Consider the following 21226-nt stretch of genomic DNA (forward strand, 5'->3'; position numbering starts at 1 on the left):
CAGCAGTTTCTTCAGCTGTTTTCCAGATTTGCTCAGCCACCCCTCCTCGTCTGAATCATCCAGCTCATTAGCTCGCCCCAGCAGTTTATTCAGCTGTTTTCCAGATTTGCTCAGCCCCCCCTCCTCTTCATCTTCGATCTAACAAACACAGAAAAATTATAGTCTCGCTCGCAACCTTGTAGGGTAAGATAGAATATAGATACACCATGACAAATAAAACATCAAAGTGCTGACTAAACACCCAATTTATGGTCCGTTGCCGAACAACAATTGAAGAAAGAAAATAATCGGTATGATCTAAACATAATTAAGGCATATAAACCTCTTTTGAGTAAGAAATCAATACAACTTTAAGATAACCATGATATCTAACTATGATGGTCCATAAGGTCTGAATATTCACAGCAATTAACCCCTGAGAAGGATTGCTACTTCCCAAGGATTGCGATAAAACTTACCTCATCGTCATCCTCTGCGTCTGAATCATCCAGCTCATTAGCTCGCCCCAGCAGTTTCTTCAGCTGTTTTCCAGATTTGCTCAGCCCCCCCTCCTCGTCTGAATCATCCAGATCATGAGCTCGTCCCAGCAGTTTCTTCAGCTGTTTTCCAGATTTGCTCAGCCCCCCCTCCTCTTCATCTTCGATCTAACAAACACAGAAAAATTATAGTCTCGCTCGCAACCTTGTAGGGTAAGATAGAATCTAGATACACCATGACAAATAAAACATCAAAGTGCTGACTAAAAACCCAATTTATGGGCCGTTGCCGAACAACAATTGAAGAAAGAAAATAATCGGTATGATCTAAACATAATTAAGGCATATAAACCCATTTTGAGTAAGAAATCAATACAACTTTATGATAACCATGATATCTAACTATGATGGTCCACAAGGTCTGAATATTCACAGCAATTAACCCCTGAGAAGGATTGCTAATTCCCAAGGATTGCGATAAAACTTACCTCATCGTCATCCTCTGCGTCTGAATCATCCAGCTCATTAGCTCGCCCCAGCAGTTTCTTCAGCTGTTTTCCAGATTTGCTCAGCCCCCCCTCCTCGTCTGAATCATCCAGCTCATTAGCTCGCCCCAGCAGTTTCTTCAGCTGTTTTCCAGATTTGCTCAGCCCCCCATCCTCTTCATCTTCGATCTAACAAACACAGAAAAATTATAGTCTCGCTCGCAACCTTGTAGGGTAAGATAGAATCTAGATACACCATGACAAATAAAACATCAAAGTGCGGACTAAAAACCCAATTTATGGTCCGTTGCCGAACAACAATTGAAGAAAGAAAATAATCGGTATGATCTAAACATAATTAAGGCATATAAACCTCTTTTGAGTAAGAAATCAATACAACTTTATGATAATCATGATATCTAACTATGATGGTCCACAAGGTCTGAATATTCACAGCAATTAACCCCTGAGAAGGATTGCTAATTCCCAAGGATTGCGATAAAACTTACCTCATCGTCATCCTCTGCGTCTGAATCATCCAGCTAATTAGCTCGCCCAAGCAGTTTCTTCAGCTGTTTTCCAGATTTGCTCAGCCCCCCCTCCTCGTCTGAATCATCCAGTTTCTTCAGCTGTTTTCCAGATTTGCTCAGCCCCCCCTCCTCTTCATCTTCGATCTAACAAACACAGAAAAATTATAGTCTCGCTCGCAACCTTGTAGGATAAGATAGAATCTAGATACACCATGACAAATAAAACATCAAAGTGCTGACTAAAAACCCAATTTATAGTCCGTTGCCGAACAACAATTGAAGAAAGAAAATAATTGGTATGATCTAAACATAATTAAGGCATATAAACCTCTTTTGAGTAAGAAATCAATACACCTTTATGATAACCATGATATCTAACTATGATGCTCCACAAGGTCTGAATATTCACCGCAATTAACCCCTGAAAATGATTGCTAATTCCCAAAGATTGACTTACCTCAGCGTCATCCTCTGCGTCTGAATCATCCACCCCATTAGCTCGCCCCAGCAGTTTCTTCAACTCTTTTCCAGATTTGCTCAGCCCCCCTCCTCTTCATCAGCCTCATCCTCATCCTCATCATCCTAGATATACATATTAATTTCAAACGGTTTTAGAATAACCATCAGCAAATAAGAACTTATTCAACATGGCAGGAAAAATGCAAAGAACACCTGCTTAATTTCTGGAGGAGCTGGTATTTCAAGCGCCAGATCTAAGCGTTCCTCTGGATCATTGCCAACTGCTTCATCATCATCCATAAAAATTTCTTCGTGCTCCCAATCGTCGCCTGGAGAAGATGGAAAAACCCTTTAAAATATAAATGGAATTTTCCCTATGAAATCCATATGGAATAGTCATATAAAAAAATTCAGGGTGCAGAAGAGATGTAGATGATATAAAATGGCAAGTTAAACATTGATAGTTTGAGGAAAACAAACACAACAAATAAGTAAAAAAAGGTCATCATCGGTCCTTCTCTCAAAAGATCATATGCCATCAAATACCTGTGCAATGAAACATGTAGTGGACATTGAAAAGAAATAGAGGAAAACAAATTGCGTCAGGTGACAGACAAATGACATTAAATATTATAATCCTAACCATAAACTACTGCGGAAAAAAATGATTCTCTTACCACATATTTACACTATATTTGTTACTACATAAAACCCACACAGATGCCTTACTCGCATGAAACTTTTAGCAGTTGCAAAGAAAATTTAAACAATTAGTTCACACCCTTTTCAATATCGTCATCGTCAAAGTCCAGGTCACCTCCTCTAGGACCTTCATCATCATCATCCCCATTTTTTTTGTTAACTCCTAGTCTACTTTTTCTTGCTGCCTCATCTTCCTCATCCTCCTCTCCCCGGTCCGAGGCATTGCCCTCATGATCATCACCTGGGGTTATTTTATGCCCTCTCACACCACCAGAGCCACTTTCTCGATCATCAACCTTTGCAACTTCACCAAATGCAGCAGGTCCATTGTTTGCTGCTTTCATCATCCATCTTTCGTAACCATCGGCAGTTTTCCTTCTATTTTTCATCTTTTCTTCTGCTTCCTCCAAAGCGAGTTGCTTATATTGTACCACTTTGTTAAAACTGTACCAAGAAACAGAGAAAACGCACAAGGTAAATACAAAGAATGCAGAAAAAACGCTGAACTATTACTGCATAGTACCATGAACGAGCAGGAATGGCAAGAAAGTACTTCCCCTGAAGCATCAGAAGGTTATATGTTGCTGACTGCCTCAAGGTGACCATGATATTGAGACTGGCTTGTTTCATCTTCCAGCAGCCAAGGTTTATTCTTGTACTTCTCCTACGCAATGCAATCATACAATGATAGCAAACAGCTAGCAGTAAAACAAAAAAGAGTTTTACTGGCAAGAAACATAAAGCCAACCATCCTCAGACAAAGGACTTGTACTAATCAAACTTCTATGCTTATGTTATATATAAAAAAATAAAAAATAAAAACAACTTCAGAATAGCACAGCACATCACATCACAAAGTACAGACATTACTGCATCATTATCCAATAGCACTTCCATGAAGTCTGAGAAAGATTGGCAAGGCTTTCTTTTTGTGCTTTCATTATTTCACAACTTATCTTAATTAAAAGAGGAGGCTCCACTGCTCCAGGCAATTATTCGACAAACAACAAACTCAAAAAATTCTGCTACATAGTAAGAATTCCAGCACTTGCAACTAATGAGACAAAAAACACAAACCAAGAGTTATCTTGTAAGATGAAATCAGTACCGTAAGGCATCAGTAACTTGGCGACCCTGCAGACCTTCTTTCTGTAATAACCATTTATTCTCATGCTTCTTCTTAAAATTCGGAACTCCCGTAACAAATCTTCCAATAAAGTGACTTTTGTAGCTACTGGAACTTGCCCGGACATTATATTCCTAATATGAGACAATAACAGCCAAAATGAATTTATCAGTATTAATAGCTATTCCCTAACACGCAGGGACGTGAATAGAAAGTAATTCATTGGCAGAATCCATTCGTGTTATCTTGCTTTAAGAGTTAATCCCTAAAATGAAACGGTTTAAGGGAGCAAAGATTGGGAATTGATCTCGCATGCGCATTTATTTTTCAAATAATGGCCTATTTTGCAGTCGTTGGCAACTGGAAACGCATAGAAGACAAGCACACAATTAGATAAATCAAACGAAATTATAGATCCTTAAGATTTTTTATTCATGGCTATTATTTGCACTTGCAAGCCTTCACTAAAACCATTATTGAGAACGAGCAAAACTGCTCCATGTTCTGAATTTGGAGCATACATTGCACAGATACATTGCGTTAGTAAAGGAGCGAACCCTAATCAAGCGAGTGATGGTTGTTCCGCACTCGTAACATTTGTCCCGATTCTCAGCCATGGTTTTACCGCACGCCACACAAAGCGTCAGGTGCTTGCACGTGCTTCCATAACGCTCGGCCGATGAACCACAACTGCCGCATGATGGCTTCGATCTCAAATCTATTGGCATTTTCCTTCTGTAATCGTCCTGCGTCAAAAAGAATGCATTCTGGAGATAAATACACACGTTCGCTCGAAATAACGAATGCAGAGTGGGATCACAAACTGTGGACGAGGCTCTCATTGATCAGTAACCAACAAATGGGAAATTTGAAGTTTGATATGCACCTTCTTGGTTGTATATTTTTGAATCTGGACTTTCGGCGTCAAAATCGCCTATCATAGTCACTTATACAAGTAATTCAAAGAGCCCCGACGCCAACAACTCCTCGATCTGAAATTTGAATTGAACCTTAACATTCCTGAACATTGAGGAGGCCTGGGATTACATAGACAAGGATCATGGACCAACTCTCCTCTCCATCTGAATTCCTCCGATCTGCGGCAATTCAAATTTGAATATCAACAGCATCTAGGCCTTTTATACTTGGAATAATAGGGCCCAGAAACCTCGTTGGGCCGATAATAATGCTCCCGAATTGTGCCATCATGGTAAATTGATATTAGTGCCTTTAAAAATTAAATTTTAATAAAATTAATCAATAATTCGTAAATATCTAAAATCACAATTTTTTTAAGTGCTTGCAAAGTTTGTTATATTTGGGGAGATGTATTTGAAATATATGAATTTCGATTAATTTTATTGTTTACAATAAATTAATATATCAAAAATTAAATTTATATCTTATTTATTTTTACATTAGTAAATACAAAGTAGAATTGATTTCAAATGACATCATTATTGAACGAAGTTGAAATTAACATAAAATACTATTTAAATACAAAATGTTGATTTGAAATTTATGTTCTTACTTCTCTAAACACTCAAAATACATTTGAAATCCACGAATTTGAAATTCATCAATTCAAGTACAACTTAAATATTCATTAAAATAAATACGGATAGTGTATCGAATAACAAAAGGGTTAATTTCAAATTTTTAGAAAATTATTTAGTGTATATTGATGTGATACAAAATACGAATATGTACCAGTCGAGAATATCATGTTTTAATATCATATATTAATATTTATGTAATGTGATATGATATAGACACGAAATATAAGTCGAGAATATAATGTTTTTATATCATATATAAATATATATCATCATGGGCGGAGCGAGCATAGGCCCAGTGTGGGTTGCTGCCTACACTGGGCCAAAATTATATATATATATATATATGTCTAAATTTTTAATTTGTGTATGCTATTATTACATGTTTAGCTGTATATACTCATCCAATTTTCTTTTAATAATTTTTAGACCCAAATTTCAGACTAAATTTTTTACTTGTTATTAGTATCTATGTATACACTCTATATAGCCTTCTGTATGTGTTTTTCTCGAGTCATGAACGTCATATACTTTGAGTAACAATCATTCTAATTCATTTTAATTACTGCTTAATCTTTCATAATCTCTAAAAAAACCCAAAATGTTAACAAATTTTAGGTTCGTTGTTTCGTTCAATTTTTGTCGATCGTTCAATTGTTTTATAATTTTATGTTTTTTCCAATCGATAATGAATTAATGCTTATTTTTCAAACGTATATTTTATATCATATTTTGTTTTGATTTTGGATTTTGTACACGTCGTTGTTCCTCATTTTCTGACATTTTCCCATCAATTATCAATGCTACTGGCTGTGCGTAACTTGTGTTCAAACTTTATGACACATTATTTTTAGCTGTCGATTATTATTGCTCTCTTTTTTGCTTTATTAATTATAATATATGGTTGCCTACGCTGAACCAAGATCCTGGCTCCGCCCCTGTATATCATATCACATTTGTAGCTTCAACTTGTCACATAGTGATGAAAACTCGAAGGAGCATGGGTCATGTGTTCTAATGAGACAATTGACATTTTTATAAAATTTATATTCATCTATCCTAAATGTATTTTTAGATGTATCAAAGGATAACATCAATGGCCGATTGATGTTAACCGGGCAAATCGGGTAGTAGCCGAGTGTGCAATTTGCCAAGTCGGATTCGTGGATGTACGTGCGATTGAATATTTTTCAGTGTAAGTTGCTAATAATCCGGGCCAGTTGATTTCCCTGTCACCTGAAGGGTAACGACCGGGATGACTTGCGTAGTAATCCTGAAATCACAGAACGTTAGGGAGGCGCCAGAAGTTATTCCGGCGTATCCACTCCGACGCTCAAGTCAGTAATGCACGCAAAGGAAAACTTGGAGAGAAAATAAGAGTGTTCGTGAGTGCTTGTGAGTAAGAAAAGAGAAGAGACCCCCCTCTGTTGAAATACCAACGGAGGGTATTTATAGATGAAGCCGGTAGATAACTTGCCCGCAAAGTTCGGATGGTGGTCCATGATTCGGGGTCATGGGCCACGTTGCAAAGTAGTGGGCCACGTACTAAGAGTGGACCTGGTCATGGAACGTGGGAGAATGGGCTCCGCGATGTCCGGAAGACGTGGTGATCAGGGAGAGAATGTGTCTTTTTCCCGGGTGTTTCCCACCCGGGTGCCTCTGAGGTACTTCTCGGACCGGGAAGTTTTTACCCCGGGTATTGGATGATTACTCCCCGGGCGGTGGCTCGCCAAGTGGTTCATTGGGAATTCTTCTGACAATTGAATGCACAACTCGCCGGGCGTCTGAAGATCCGGGATCCATTTTTCATACCGGCTCACTGAAGGTAATTGTACTTCGATATCTTCTCCCCAATCTGATCTTGCCCGAGTTCGAGAACCTTCCGGGTCAGGGTCTATACCCGGGCCCGGGTTCCCTTGGGGGCATCACCACTCCCTCCTAAAAAATTCGGGCTAGAGTCTATCTCGCTGTCCCGATTAGTAAAAAACAGTTCTCCTGGTGATAGCGGAGTCTTCTAGAATTCTACAGATGTGGATACCATTGCTGATGCTGTCGTAAGCCTTAAAATTCAAACTTATCCACAATGTTTCGCGTTTCGAGGACTGTTATGATATCTCGACATTTACGCCTGTCTTTTCGACTGCTCGGTGCAACTTCCAATATTCACCTCAACCGTTGATATATTCGAGAATCAACGATCGTGATACACTCCTCTTTCCTATATATATATGATATCCTCCAACCCTTCCACTATCCCTTGCTGATTACTTCAATAGATATGGCCGGTGCAAGCAGCTCAAGAACTCCAGGGATGACCGAAGCCCTTAGGGAGCCCAACCTGGAAGTCCAAAAATCCATCATAGAAGACGAAGTGCTTAACGAAGTTCTCGGCTATTGGGAAGAGCTTCAAGAACTGAAACTTCTCTATGATTCTGGGGAAGCCACCACCCCTGCCCTGGTATCCAAACTAAAGAAAGTGCGCAAACAACTACACATAGCTGAGTGGGTGGACATCTTCACGGATGGCCATGTATATCAGCTGATGCTTCGGAAGGAATTGAAGCTCCTGAAGAACATTCTCGGTTCTCCCAGCTTCATGCAAGGCTCCACTCCCCCGCTGTCTGCTTGGTTGAAGATACGCATAATTGTCATAGAAGAGAAATATGACGATGTAGTGCGTGCCAATGTATACGGTTAAATAAAAATTTATCTCAGTTTCCTTCTCTGTCACTGCTTGGATACGACAATTTTAAATCCATTAATTGACACGTATATCACGGATTGCATACAATTATCTGATGAAATGACTCACTAGAACTCCCGAACTTAATACCTCCCGAGACATTAACACAAACGCCGGGGCCTCGTGCTTCCCGGGCTGTGAATGACACGCCTGGGCCTCGTGTCTCTCGGGCCTCGCAAAATACCGAGGACTCATGTTTCCCGGGCTTCACAAAATGCCGATAACCTAAGACTTCCCGACCCCTGGTATGGTGTCACAACCACACCATTCTGATTCTTAACATTAAAATCCTATCGAGGGACGTTTCATTTCCCGAGGCAATGATGACACTGCGACATTGATATTTGTTCACGTCCCTTCGACTGCTCGGAACAATTTACGAGGCGTTTCCTGACCATACACGTGGGCTTAGGTCACTGGCTGCACTTAACCTCTCTCCTCCACAAATGCGCCATCGCTTCGCATGGTCAGAGGCTCTTCGGCTTTCTCCGCCTTAAATACCACCTGCCTATAAAAACGTAGATGAAGGCGAAGTGAGAGCAATCGTTTCAACATGCCGAGTTCAAGCGAAACTACCCTCAACAGCAGCCCGTATGGCCACTTGCCACCCTCTACGCGTGCTCATTTAGAGTCGTTGAAGAGGACCATCGAGGAGTTTATTCTAGCGCAAGTCATGTCCACTTGGCATAAGATTCATAATCTTGTGCAATCAGTCCAAGATGGTCTGGCTTTCACCAGGCCACAGAGAGCACTGGCCAGGAGATACAAACGGATATTTTATGTGACGCACGTGGCCGAGCTAGCCACTGATCAAGTTCTGCTGCAGGCAATGCTGCGGAAGGAGTGGAAACAGCTGCGCAAGCTTGCTGCTACCGAGTCCTTTGCCAACCTTCCCTTCCCTGAGCTGCATAGCTGGATGTCGGAGTGGGAGGATCATGTAGGCTCTAGGCTAGCCACTGCAATATTTCACCGATTCTATTAATAAAATTTTACTTTGCGCACTTTGCTTGTGTACTTCCTTCAATTTTATGGGTTTTAAAGTAAAAAACCGGGGTTTAAAACCTCCCGGGCTAAAAATAACCTGCCGAGGCTTAAAACCTCCCGGGCTTGAAATAACCTGCCGGGGCCTTAAACCTCCCGAGCTTAAAATAACTTGCCGGGGCCTTAAAGCTCCCGGGCTTGAAATAACCTGCCGGGGCCTTAAACCTCCCGGGCTTGAAATAACCTGCCGGGGCCTTAAACCTCCCGGGCTTGAAATAACTTGCCGGGGCCTTAAACCTCCCGGGCTTGAAATAACTTGCCGGGGCCTTAAACCTCCCGGGCTTGAAATAACTTGTTGGGGCCTTAAACCTCCCGGGCTTAAAATAACTTTTCGGGGCCTTAAACATCCCGGGCTTGAAATAACTTGCCGGGGCCTTTAACCTCCCGGGCTTGAAATAACTTGCCGGGGCCTTAAACCTCCCGGGCTTAAAATAATATGCCGGGGCCTCGAACCTCCCGGGTTTAAAATATCATGCCGAGGCCTCAAACCTCTCGGGCTTAAAATAATATGCCGGGGCCTCAAACTTCCCGGGTTTAAAATATCATGCCGGTTATCTTTTTTGAATACTAAGTACACTGCCATGATGACACGTGCCCATCTCTCACCTCCCAACGGTCGGGAACGTTCCGTCTTCCGAGGATCCGATAAGTCTTACACCTTCATGATTACATGTCCTTTCACATGCCTGGTACGACGAGGCGAATCTGATCGTTCATATCCATCCAGATCAACGGCGGAGACCCGTGATCCGGGTGTATTTTTCTGAACCAATGTGGACCCTCGGATCACGGCTAGATCTACGGCCCAGATCGTTTTCCTACTCCTATATATACCTCCTCCCCTAACCCTTCACCACTTTCGCTCATTCACTAAACCTCCGCGTCTGCAACTTTGCCCTTCTTCCGATCAGTTCCCGGCGTTCACACCACCACTTCTCTTCCAAACTCGCGTAAGTTCCCCTTTTTATCATTATGTCTTCCTCTCATACTTCTTCTACTTCGGGTAATATCTACCAGGGCTCCTCGGAATTCGAGTCCGAGGCCCTGCGCGCTAGTCCACCGATTTCTGCCTCCCCTGTTTCCACTTTTCGCCCTCAGAATCCAACTCCTTCTCATCCTCCCCTCAAGAAATTCAAAACTTCTCACGGGGCTGGGCCTTCCCGCCCCCAGAAGAAAAAGAAGAAGGCAACTTCTTCGAAACCCTCAGCCCGGGCTGTTCCTTCTTCCGCCCGGGCTACTGATTCTGACCCCTTGCCATGGTTTTCTACCATGGTGAGCTCCCTCCGAGCCAAATCTGCCGAGGAGATCCGCCTCCTTGGCTCCATCCCCACTAACCATGCTATTGTCATCCCGGGCCCTAATGACCGGGCTGACAAGCCACCAGAAGGGTATCTTACCTTCTTCCGAGACCAGGTTACCAATGGCCTCAGGTTTCCCCTTCACCCTTTTTTCATTGGGATATCTTCCCTTCTTGGCATTCCTCTCAACAAGTTTCATCCTAATGCCATTAGGACGATGACTTGTTTTTTCACCCTCATCTCCATGCACCCCGATATCCCCCTCGAGCCCTCCCTTTTTAATTTTTTCTTTATCTGCTACATTGGCGATTACGCCTTTTCGTTCAAGACCCGGTCTCACCATAAACTTTTCGGAGATATTCCCTCTTCCGTCAAGGACTGGAAACGCCGGTTCTTTTACATTCGTCCTGCTAACCTCCCTGAATGCCCGGTTGGGTTTATTTCTGCCCTTCCTGCTCAGCCGGGTCTTCCTGAAAACTACCGCACACTTGACTCTTACACCCAGTGTGAGGAGGTGGTAGGCGGTAAGGTGTATAGCTCCTCCGCCCTTCTCGGCGAAAATTTACTGGTGACTTACGGGCTGAGCCCCGGGATGGAGGAGTCTACCGATCGCATCATCGAAGAGTTCGATGCCTTCCGCCCTGGTAGGTTTCTTCTGCTAGCCCCTATTGTACTTCCTTTACTTACTTTTCCGCTTTATCTGTTTCTAATGGGCTATTTTGCTTTCTGCAGACGCCGAAATGAAAGAGGCCTTTGCCCAAAAGATGGCTGAGGAAAAGGCAGCTAGAAAGGCTACTCGTAAGGCCGCTGCTGCTGAGAGAAAGGCCCGGGAGCGTCAGGAGGCTACATCCCGGGAGGTTCCTGGAGACCAGGCCGGGGAAAAGCGGGTCGTCCAGGTGCCTGCTGAACAAGAGACCCCGGCTGCTGCTGAAGCCACCAGGCCTAAAGAGCGCGGGGTCATTTTAATTGAAGAGGAGGAAGAGTCCTCGGGCCTAGCTCTTCGGACCCCTGCCAAGAGGAAAGCTTCCCGAGAGCTTCTCCGTGTTGAGCCCCGGGTGGTTACCCGGGTGGCATAGGGATCTGTGACTGTCCCGCCCGTGTCTCCTACTGGATCCCCTTTCACCCCTACTTCTACTACTTCCCCTCCTCCTGCCGTGCCCGGGAGCATCTTTTCGACCGGAAGCTCGTCGATGGGCTTCCAGATGCTGAAGCGGGTGGCCACTCCTGTCGAGGAGACCATCCTCCAGGCTTCAAGAGCCGGAGATCTTATTCTGGAGAGTTTCAATCTCCTCCTGGCTGTGAGTATTCATTCCTCCACTTTTGTTTCTTTGTTTCCTCGGTACTCCTTCTTCCTTGCAACAATTTTTTTGTTTATTTGTAGAGCGGGCAGATGGCTAGAGCTGCCTTTGAGAAGATGGGCTCTTTGCAAAAGAGCACAGAGACTCGGGTCGCCTCCGCCACCGCTCTTCATGAGGGTGCCCTGGCCCGCATAGCTCAGCTTAAAGACCTTCATGCGAGGGCCCTCCATGGCCAGGAAACCACAATAAATGGCTTGCAGGGCCAGCTCGAAGAGGCTCGGGCAGAGAGCATTTTGCTGAAGGCTCAGCTGGAAAAGTCAGAGGCCCGGGCCGAAAAGCTAGAATTGGATGCCCGGGCTGCCCTAGATGACTTCGTGCTGGTCACCGAGAAGGTGGGTGAGCTGGAAACTTCTCTCGCGGCCCGGGAGGCGGATCTTGCAACTCGGGCCACCCTAGAGGAGGAGTGGCGGGCTGCTTTCCTTGCTACTGCAGAATTTCAGCAGCTAGTGACGAATAAAGCCTTTCCTTATTTTATGACGGGCTTTAACAAATGCAAGGGGCAAGTGAAAGAAGCCGGCCTTCTACCTCTGGAAAAGAAAGGCCTACTAGACTTAGCCCGGGCTGTTAGCTCCCTGCCGGAGGACGGTGCTGAGCTCCCGGATAAGGAAGAGTCCGAGGTGGAGGAGGACTCAGAGCCAGAGACTGCCCCTTAGATTTTTTGCACTTTCTTCCTCTTCTGGTAGTTGTAATACTTTTTCTTAACCTAATGAAATTTCTTCCATTTGTCCCTGTGTCTTCGTCTTATCTTATAAGTAAGAAAAATTCATCAAGTGTTGGAAGGTGATCGGACTTCCCCACTTAATAATAAATCGAAGGGAAGCCGGGGCATGGTACCACCCGGGCCCTTAATAATAAATCGAAGGGAAGCCGGGGCATGGTACCACCCGGGCCCTTAATAATAAATCGAAGGAAAGCCGGGGACATGGTACCACCCGGGCCCTTAATAACAAATCGAAGGGAAGCCGGGGCATGGTACCACCCGGGCCCTTAATAATAAATTGAAGGGAAGCCGGGACATGGTACCACCCGGGCCCTTAAAAATAAATCGAAGGGAAGCCGGTGCATGGTACCAACCGGGCCCTTAATAACAAATTGAAGGGAAGCCGGGGCATGGTACCACCCGGGCCCTTAATAATAAATGGAAGGGAAGCCGGGGCATGGTACCACCCGGGCCCTTAATATGCGCCGGGGTTCAGGACCTACCGGGCTTAAGAATAGTCTTTCCTGAAGCTTGATCTTTATCAAGTATTTACAACAGATTTACAAAAAACTCCTAAGGAAAGTATTTCTTAAGATGAAAAGCATTCCAGGGCCTTTTGAGAGGACGGTCTTGCCCATCTTCAAGATAGTAAGTACTTGAGCTGACTCGGCGTACTACTTTGTTAGGGCCTTCCCACTAGGCATCAAGCTTACCAACATCTCCAGCCGGGTTCGCTTTCTTGAGGACCATGTCTCCGATCTGGAATTCTCGGTGTCGGACCCTCTGGTTATAAGCTTTCATCACCCGATGTCGATAGGCCTCCATTCTGATTGCCGCTCTCTCTCTCCTTTCTTCAATGAGATCAAGTTCACTGGCCCGGGCATTATCGTTGTTTTCCGGATATGTGTTTACCCGGGCTGAAGTTTGCCCGATCTCGGCTGGGAGCACTGCTTCGGAGCCATATACTAAGCTAAGGTGTTTCCCCGGTAGCTGTTCGAGGTGTAGTCCGGTATGCCCAAAGAACACTGGGCAACTCCTCTACCCAATCCTTACCCACTCCAAACAACCGGGCTCTGAGAGCTTGGACGATAGTGCGGTTGGTTACCTCGGTCTGTCCATTGGCTTGTGGGTAGGCAACTGAGGTAAAAGCCTGAGTAATCTTCATCTCCTCGCACCAAGTTCTGACTTTATTTCCTTGGAATTGCCTGCCGTTGTCAGATATAAGCTTCCGGGGTATCCCGAATCGGCAGACGATATTTTTCCACAGGAATTTAAGAACTTCTTCCTCGGTGATTTTAGCCAGGGGCTCTGCCTCTACCCACTTAGAGAAATAATCAATCCCTACTAATAGGAATTTTTTCTGAGCTCGGGCTACAGGAAAAGATCCCACAATATCCAGGCCCCACTGGTCGAAAGGGCAAGATGCCCAGATGGGCTTCATCAGGGCAGTCGGGTGGTGGTTAATGTTGCTATGCCTTTGGCATCCTTCGCAAGAGCGGACTACCCGGGCGGCATCTTCCTGCATAGTAGGCCACCAGAACCCGCCAAGCAAAGCCTTCCTAGCCAGGGAGGTTGCTCCAATATGATCTCCACAGCAACTCTCATGGATTTCCCTTAGGACATAAATGGACTCATCCCCCGAGATGCATTTGAGGAGGGGACCCTGGAAAGATCGCCGATATAAACTGTCACTGATCACAACAAACCGGGCCGCTCTCCTTTTGATTCGACTAGCTTCCTTGACATCCTCGGGTAGACGTGATCGGGAGATGTAGTCCAAGAGGGGGGTGGTCCAATTATCTTCTCGGGCTTGAGGAGGCCCGGTCTCGACCGAAGATATCAGGTTAGTGTGACAAGCTATACCCGGTTCCCCATATTCAGAAAGGGAAGCTGCCATTTTTGCCAGGGCGTCAGCTTCACTATTTTTATCTCGGGGAATTTGCTCTATACTCCAATCCGTGAAGTGAGTTGATAATTCCTTGATGATGGCTAGGTATTTCACAAACTTCTCCTCCCGGGCCTCGTACCCTCCTTTTACCTGTTGGGCCACCAACTGCGAATCCGTATAAACAAGGATCCGGGTAGCTCCCGCATTCCGGGCTGCTTTTATCCCAATGATAACAGCCTCATACTCTGCTTCATTGTTAGAGGCCCGGAAGTCCAACCTTACTGCCAACTGTATCTTCTCCTCGGTGGGCGATATCAGCAAAACTCTCACCCCACTGCCCTCTTTGCAGGAAGCCCCGTCTGCAAATACTCTCCAAATTCCACCGGCCTCGGGGACAATCGTCTCCGTGATAAAATCCGACAAGGCCTGGGCCTTAATCGCTTTCCTGGGCTGGTACTCAATGTCATATTCTCCCAATTCTACAGTCCACTTTACAAGCCTTCCCGAGATCTCGGGTTGAGTCATGATTCTCCCGAGGGGTGTGTTGGTCAGCACGGTGATGGGATGGGACAAGAAGTACGGGCGAAGTCTCCGTGCTGTGATCACCAGGGCAAGGGCCACCTTCTCTACCTCTATGTACCTGATCTCGGGCCCTTTGAGCGCATGACTCACATAATAAACCGGCCTTTGGTCGGTGCCTTCTTCTCGGACCAGCACAGAGCTGACAGCATATTCGGTGGCAGAAAGGTATACCCAAAGCTTCTCCCCGGGCCCGGGCTTCTCAAGGACAGGGAGCCCGGCTATATGATTCTTCAATTCGCCGAAAGCTTTTTCACATTTCTCATCCCAGCCAAATTCTTTGGCCCTCCTCAGCGCTTGAAAGAAAGGGTAGCTCCGGTGTGCAGATCGGGAAATGAATCGTGACAGGGCGGCGATTCTCCCCGTAAGTCTTTGCACCTCCCTGACTGATTTTGGGGATGCCATTTCTGTGATAGACTTGACTTTCTCCGGATAGACTTCAATTCCTCTCTCGGTGACCATGAACCCGAGGAACTTGCCACTCTTGACTCCAAATGTGCACTTGGCGGGGTTCGGCTTCACCCCAAACTCCCGAAGAGTAGCGAAGGTCTCCTCGAGGTCTAGGATGAACTCGGTGTGCGCCCGGGATTTCACCAAGATATCATCCACGTAAACTTCGATATTCCGCCCGGCCTGCTTGGTGAATATCCTGTCCATCAATCTCTGGTATGTGGCCCCGGCATTCTTTAACCCAAAGGGCATGACCACATAACAAAAAGTCCCTCCTGAGGTAATGAAGCTGACCTTCTCTTGGTCTTCCCGGGCCAGGGGAATTTGATGGTACCCCTGGTACGTATCCATGAAACATAGTAGCTCATACCCTGATGTCGAGTCCACCGGTTGATCAATCCGGGGCAAGGGGTAGCAGTCTTTTGGGCACGCTTTATTTAAATCCCTGAAGTCCACACACATTCGCCACTTGCCGGCCGATTTGGGAACCAAGACTACGTTGGAGAGCCAGGTTGGAAACTGAACTTCTCGGATCTGCCCGGCTTTCAATAATTCTCCCACGTGGTTGGCAATCACTTTGTTCTTTTCGGGACCAAAGTGTCTTTTTCTCTGCTTTACTGCCCGGGAGCCCGGGATGACGTTTAAGCGGTGTTCTGCCACGTGGGGGGAGATCCCCATCATTTCTGATGAAGACCATGCGAAGATGTCCGCATTCTTCTCCAGGCACTGTAGCAATTGAGCCCGGGTAACTGGCTCAAGATCCTGGGCTATCTTAGTTGTCTTCGTGGGTTGCCCGGGCCAAATGTTTACTTCCTCCTGCTCCTCTCCCTCCACCATGTGCACTAGTTGAATAGAATGCACCTCCTCCTTCCCTGACCTCCTACCTTCACCACTCCGTCGGCCTCTTTTATTTTCCACCTTGACGGTTTCCGCATAGCACTTGCGGGAGGATGGCTGGTCCCCCCTTACCTCTCAAATTCTGTTCCCCACCGGGAACTTTAATTTCTGATGGTAAGCTGAGGCCACGGCCCGAAGGGCGTTCATAGCCGGCCTGCCCAAGATGATATTATAAGAGGTAGGGGCATTCACCACCGTGAAAACTATCATCACCGTCTTTCTGAGCTCCTCGGCTCCTATTGTGAGGGGCAGGGTGATTTCCCCCCGGGGATAGACAGTATGGCCAGCGAATCCGAACAACGCCGTTTCTACTGGCTGCAACCGGTAATCTTCCAAATTCATCTGATCCAAGGCCTCCTGGAAAATAACGTTCACCGAGCTCCCAGAATCAACGAAGACCCGGCGAATGTCATAATTTGCCACCTTTGCTTGGATGACTAAGGCGTCGTTGTGTGAGAGACTGACTCCTTGAAGATCCCGAGGGCCAAAACTTATAACCAGCCCTTCACCCTTTACTGCATCATCTACTCCGAAACTCTCATGCCGGGAATGTGCTTTCCTGGCCCGGTTGGAATCTCCATCTGTTGATCTTCCCGAGATCATTTTAATCACCCCGAGGGTCGGTGACCTTCCTCCGTCTTTATTTTCCCGGCTATGTTTGACCGGCGTTATCCTTCCTCTCTTGTCTGACCGGGCCTCTATCTCCCGGCCTATACCCGGCATCTCTACTTACCCACGGTGGTCCCCGGGATTTCTTCGCTAACTGCTCTTGATCACCAGGGCCCGACTGGGAAGGGGCCCGCTTCATTCTCCGGCACTCACTTGTGCTGTGAGCGCATTCTCCGTGATATGAGCACATCTTGGTGGTATGTGGCAGGCTTGGAGGCGACCGGTATGACTTGGCTCCCTTCTCACTGTCGCAAATATGGATTCCTTCACCCCGCTGCGGCTTCATGGGGGCGTATCGAGAGAAACGCCCGAGATTATTTCCTCAGGTGTTATCATCAGCTTTTCCCACCAGGTCGCTTCTTTCTTTACGGGTAGACTCCCTTTTCTGTCGCTGTGCTTCCTCCATATTTATATACTTCTCTGCCCGGGATAGCAGATCTTCAAAGTCCCTAGGCTGTTTCTTCACCAGGGATCGGAAAAAATCCCCTTCCCTGAGCCCTTGAGTGAATGCTGTAGTTTTGGTTTCAGGGGCACAAGCCGGCACTTCCAGGGATGCTTTGTTGAACCGGCGAATGTATGCCCGGAGAGATTCATCGCCTGACTGCTTTATTTCGAACAGGCTGAAGGCAGTCTTTTTGTACTTCTTACTGCTGCTAAAGTGATGTACAAAGGTGTCCCGAAACCTTCAAAAGATTGGATGCTCCGGGGCTCCAAATTCTCAAACCACCTCTGGGCAGAGTCCACCAAGGTGGTGAGGAATACCTTGCATTTGATCTTGTCAGGGTAACAGTGTAGCATCGCCATATTTTCAAACCGGGCGAGATGCTCCTCGGGGTCTAAATTTCCATCATATTCCCGGATACTGGTGGTCTTGAAGTGAGCAGGGAGAGGCTCGCTTACAATCTCCAGGGAGAAAGGGCATCCCCGGGAACTGACCGGGGTTATCATATGAGAAGACCCGGCCCTGGCCTCCAATTCTTTCACCTTCTTTCTCAGATCCTTCAGCTCCTGGGCCACGGTGAGGGTAGGAGCTTTGGAAAAAGTCTGAGAACTTTCTTCTCTGTCTTTTTCTTTCTCGAGAGGGGATTCTCCATCGCCTCATTGTCCCTTGGTTGGCTAGATTCGGGTGGGACCCTTTCATCGAGGGCTTTTTGGACAGCGGCAGCTATTAATTGTGCCAGCTCCTCGGGGACGTGACTGGATAATGGATTTTCTTGAGGTCCCTTACCCCTCTCAAGATTCTGAGTACCAGAATTGTTCCCAGTAGTTTTGCGAGTGGAAACCATATCTACGTCTCGAGCTACAGTTTCCCACAGACGGCGCCAATGATGTTAACCGGGCAAATCGGGTAGTAGCCGAGTGTGCAATTTGCCAAGTCGGATGCGTGGATGTACGTGCGATTGAATATTTTTCAGTGTAAGTTGCTATTAATCCGGGCCATTTGATTTCCCTGTCACCTGAAGGGTAACGACCGGGATGACTTGCGTAGTAATCCTGAAATCACAAAACGTTAGGGAGGCGCCGGAAGTTATTCCGGCGTATCCACTCCGACGCTCAAGTCAGTAATGCACGCAAAGGAAAACTTGGAGAGAAAATAAGAGTGTTCGTGAGTGCTTGTGAGTAAGAATAGAGAAGAGACCCCCCTCTGTTGAAATACCAACGGAGGGTATTTATAGATGAAGCCGGTAGATAACTTGCCCGCAAAGTTCGGATGGTGGTCCATGATTCGGGGTCATGGGCCACGCTTGCAAAGTAGTGGGCCACGTACTAAGAGTGGACCTGGTCATGGAACGTGGGAGAATGGGCGCGATGTCCGGAAGACGTGGTGATCAGGGAGAGAATGTGTCTCTTTCCCGGGTGTTTCCCACCCGAGTGCCTCTGAGGTACTTCTCGGACCGGGAAGTTTTTACCCCGGGTATTGGCTGATTACTCCCCGGGCGGTGGCTCGCCAAGTGGTTCATTGGGAATTCTTCTGACAATTGAATGCACAACTTGCCGGGCGTCTGAAAATCCGGGATCCTTTTTTCATACCGGCTCACTGAAGGTAATTGTACTTCGATATCTTCTCCCAGTTCTGATCTTGCCTGAGTTCGAGAACCTTCCGGGTCAGGGTCTATACTCGGGCCCGGGTTCCCTTGGGGGCATCAGACGATTTATATGTTTTAGAAGAGAAATTTCAAATTACTTTCATGACTCTATATTAATCATGTATTTAAGGGTGCATATCTAATAATAAATCTGAGGTTTATCGAGAAATCAGTATATTCTATATTAATAAATATTCAATTTTAAATAAAAAATAAATTTCAAACATCAATAATTTTTGTTAACATGATGATATTTTTTTATTTCAATATCATTAAATCATATAAATTATTTATATTTAAATAAAATATATATATATATATATTTTGATGATAGAAAAATTAACATTTTAAGTCCAATTTTTCTTACATTTCATCGTTTCATTGGCATCACTTGTGACTCTGTCCACGTCATCCTATCCTCTCTTCACCTTTCTCCAAATGTAAATTGTAATAAGCTTTCCCTTTGCTTCTCTCTGAGCGTTGTGTCGGTAAAATGAAGTCCTCCTGGCGGCCGTGGTTCTTCTCTTCCAGCTCCGCCACAACCACCGTCTACTCATTCAACGACCATTCTGCCCCCGATTCCGATTCGAAAATCACCGAAATTCCAATCCAAATACAACCTACATCAGACCCCATTCCTATAACTGTTCATCTTCCCCTGCAATCCCCTTTACCAGAATCCTCCGCTGCGGTGAGGATACAGTCGGCCTACCGATCTCACATGGTCCGCCTCCTTGTCAGAAAGATCGCCGCAGTCAATTCTGAAGCTAAATACTGGCAGAGAATCATCCAACGCCAGGCATTAATTATGATTTTTCACTCCTACACGTTACTTTTTTATGTATTAAGCTTCATTTTCTACATGTATCAATTACTCAATTACGTAGCAGAGACTGTGTTAAAGATTTGTCGAAACTTAAAGTTACGATTTCTGAAGACGTTAAAATTGGTGGGTTTTCTGATGTTTTCGCTACCATTTAATCTATTTTTCGTGCTATTGCTTTTTTGTTCTTCTAATGTCTGTTGCCATGTGATTAATCAGTTTCTTTTAACATCCGTGCAAGTAATTGACCTTGTTTCGATGTTTCCTGCTACTTATGAAGAGGGTTTGTATTGGTTTCCACATTGTTAAATTTTGCTGTGTTTCTCAAGTATAGTACCAAGATGATTGAAACTATGTGTGAGGCAATGGACTAATGGAACACAAGAATTTTAAGTAGCAGATTTTACATCAGCCTCATTTATAATGCTATACAGATTTTCAGTATCCTTCTTATTGTATCTTAGCTGTTTATGGCAGGACACAATTGATTCTGTGCGCACCAATGAGAGGGAGAGGATCAAGATTAACGAAGCCTTGATGGGCTTGTTATTCAGGCTTGACTCGGTGCCGGGGATTGATCCCAATGTGCGGGAACTAAGGAGACATGTGAGCCGAAGGATAGTGGGGTTGCAAGAGATACTTGATGCTGTCACGGATTCTAGAGTTGAGAATTGGGACGGATACTTGTTGGATTGGGACGACATTTTAGTGGGGATAGAGAAAGAGATCTGCAGAGAAAAAGGGGGTGGGAATGAAATGGAGAGGTTTTGTGCAGAGCATTTGGGGTTGCGGTGTCTTGAGAGGTTTCTTAGTGACCAATGATCTTCATATAATTATACTTGAGTCTTATATATATCTCTTTATTTGTTTGTAAATTTATATGCTGAAAGCTATCACAGGTGTACTTGTTTTTTTCTCAAGAATCATGTCTTGTTTTGCTTGTCCATACGTCAATGATATACAATGTAACAGAAACAGAAGATGTGTAAGATCATCTTGAAGTTCTTTTTGAGATAAGACGGTCATTCTGACTATAAAGATGTTTAGCTTTCTGTCATTTCTTCTCATATACATTTTGTTTGTGTTCAACTTTAAGTGATGTATCTTGAAAAAAATTATATACGTTAGCAAACAAAATGAAAAACAAGTCACAAGAAATTCACGTGGTTCGGTAATTTGTGTTGGTCTCACGTGTCGTAATTTGAGATATAAATATGAAAATAAAGAATAAAATTGGACACCGAGATTTACGTGAAAAATCTCTACAAATTCTTAGGGTAAAAACCACGTACAAGATGAAAATAATTTCACTATAATATTTTGTGATGTACAGTCACTAACTGTGTTTTCAAATAGAAC

At 45.1% G+C, this 21226-nt stretch overlaps 3 protein-coding genes across 6 annotated transcripts; 1 reads left to right on the forward strand and 2 right to left on the reverse strand.

Moving 5' to 3' along the window:
* Window positions 1–46: 46 nt before the first annotated feature.
* Window positions 47–4874, reverse strand: LOC140838832 (transcription initiation factor IIF subunit alpha-like). 2 transcript variants are annotated; one of them, XM_073205428.1, is made up of 11 exons: window positions 4665–4874; window positions 4336–4524; window positions 3761–3912; window positions 3176–3350; window positions 2732–3096; window positions 2164–2279; window positions 1949–2073; window positions 1471–1635; window positions 965–1150; window positions 459–644; window positions 47–138 (listed from the first exon to the last, which is right to left on the reverse strand). In XM_073205428.1, the coding sequence occupies exons 3-7, from the start codon at window positions 3903–3905 to the stop codon at window positions 2029–2031; spliced, it is 846 nt and encodes a 281-aa protein (XP_073061529.1). In that variant the 5' UTR covers window positions 3906–3912; window positions 4336–4524; window positions 4665–4874; the 3' UTR covers window positions 47–138; window positions 459–644; window positions 965–1150; window positions 1471–1635; window positions 1949–2028. The 2 variants fall into 2 exon arrangements, with proteins under 2 accessions (XP_073061529.1, XP_073061528.1); XM_073205427.1 differs by having other exon boundaries at window positions 3176–3404.
* An 11489-nt stretch (window positions 4875–16363) lies between these two features.
* Window positions 16364–17011, reverse strand: LOC140838972 (uncharacterized). The gene has a single exon (XM_073205601.1). The coding sequence runs from the start codon at window positions 17009–17011 to the stop codon at window positions 16364–16366; it is 648 nt and encodes a 215-aa protein (XP_073061702.1).
* Window positions 17012–19420: 2409 nt separating this feature from the next.
* On the forward strand, window positions 19421–20924 carry LOC140837775 (BAG family molecular chaperone regulator 5, mitochondrial-like). 3 transcript variants are annotated; one of them, XR_012119453.1, is made up of 3 exons: window positions 19622–19993; window positions 20202–20260; window positions 20345–20482. XR_012119453.1 is itself a non-coding variant. In XM_073203888.1 (2 exons), exons 1-2 carry the CDS (start codon window positions 19538–19540, stop codon window positions 20687–20689), a joined length of 651 nt encoding a protein of 216 aa, XP_073059989.1. In that variant the 5' UTR covers window positions 19421–19537; the 3' UTR covers window positions 20690–20924. The 3 variants fall into 3 exon arrangements, 1 of the variants encoding a protein (XP_073059989.1); XM_073203888.1 differs by lacking the exon at window positions 20202–20260 and having other exon boundaries at window positions 19421–19843; window positions 20345–20924; XR_012119452.1 differs by having other exon boundaries at window positions 19622–20260.
* Window positions 20925–21226: the final 302 nt, after the last annotated feature.

The sequence above is a fragment of the Primulina eburnea genome, chromosome 8, assembly GCF_022965805.1.
Source record: "Primulina eburnea isolate SZY01 chromosome 8, ASM2296580v1, whole genome shotgun sequence".
Lineage (NCBI taxonomy): Eukaryota > Viridiplantae > Streptophyta > Magnoliopsida > Lamiales > Gesneriaceae > Primulina > Primulina eburnea.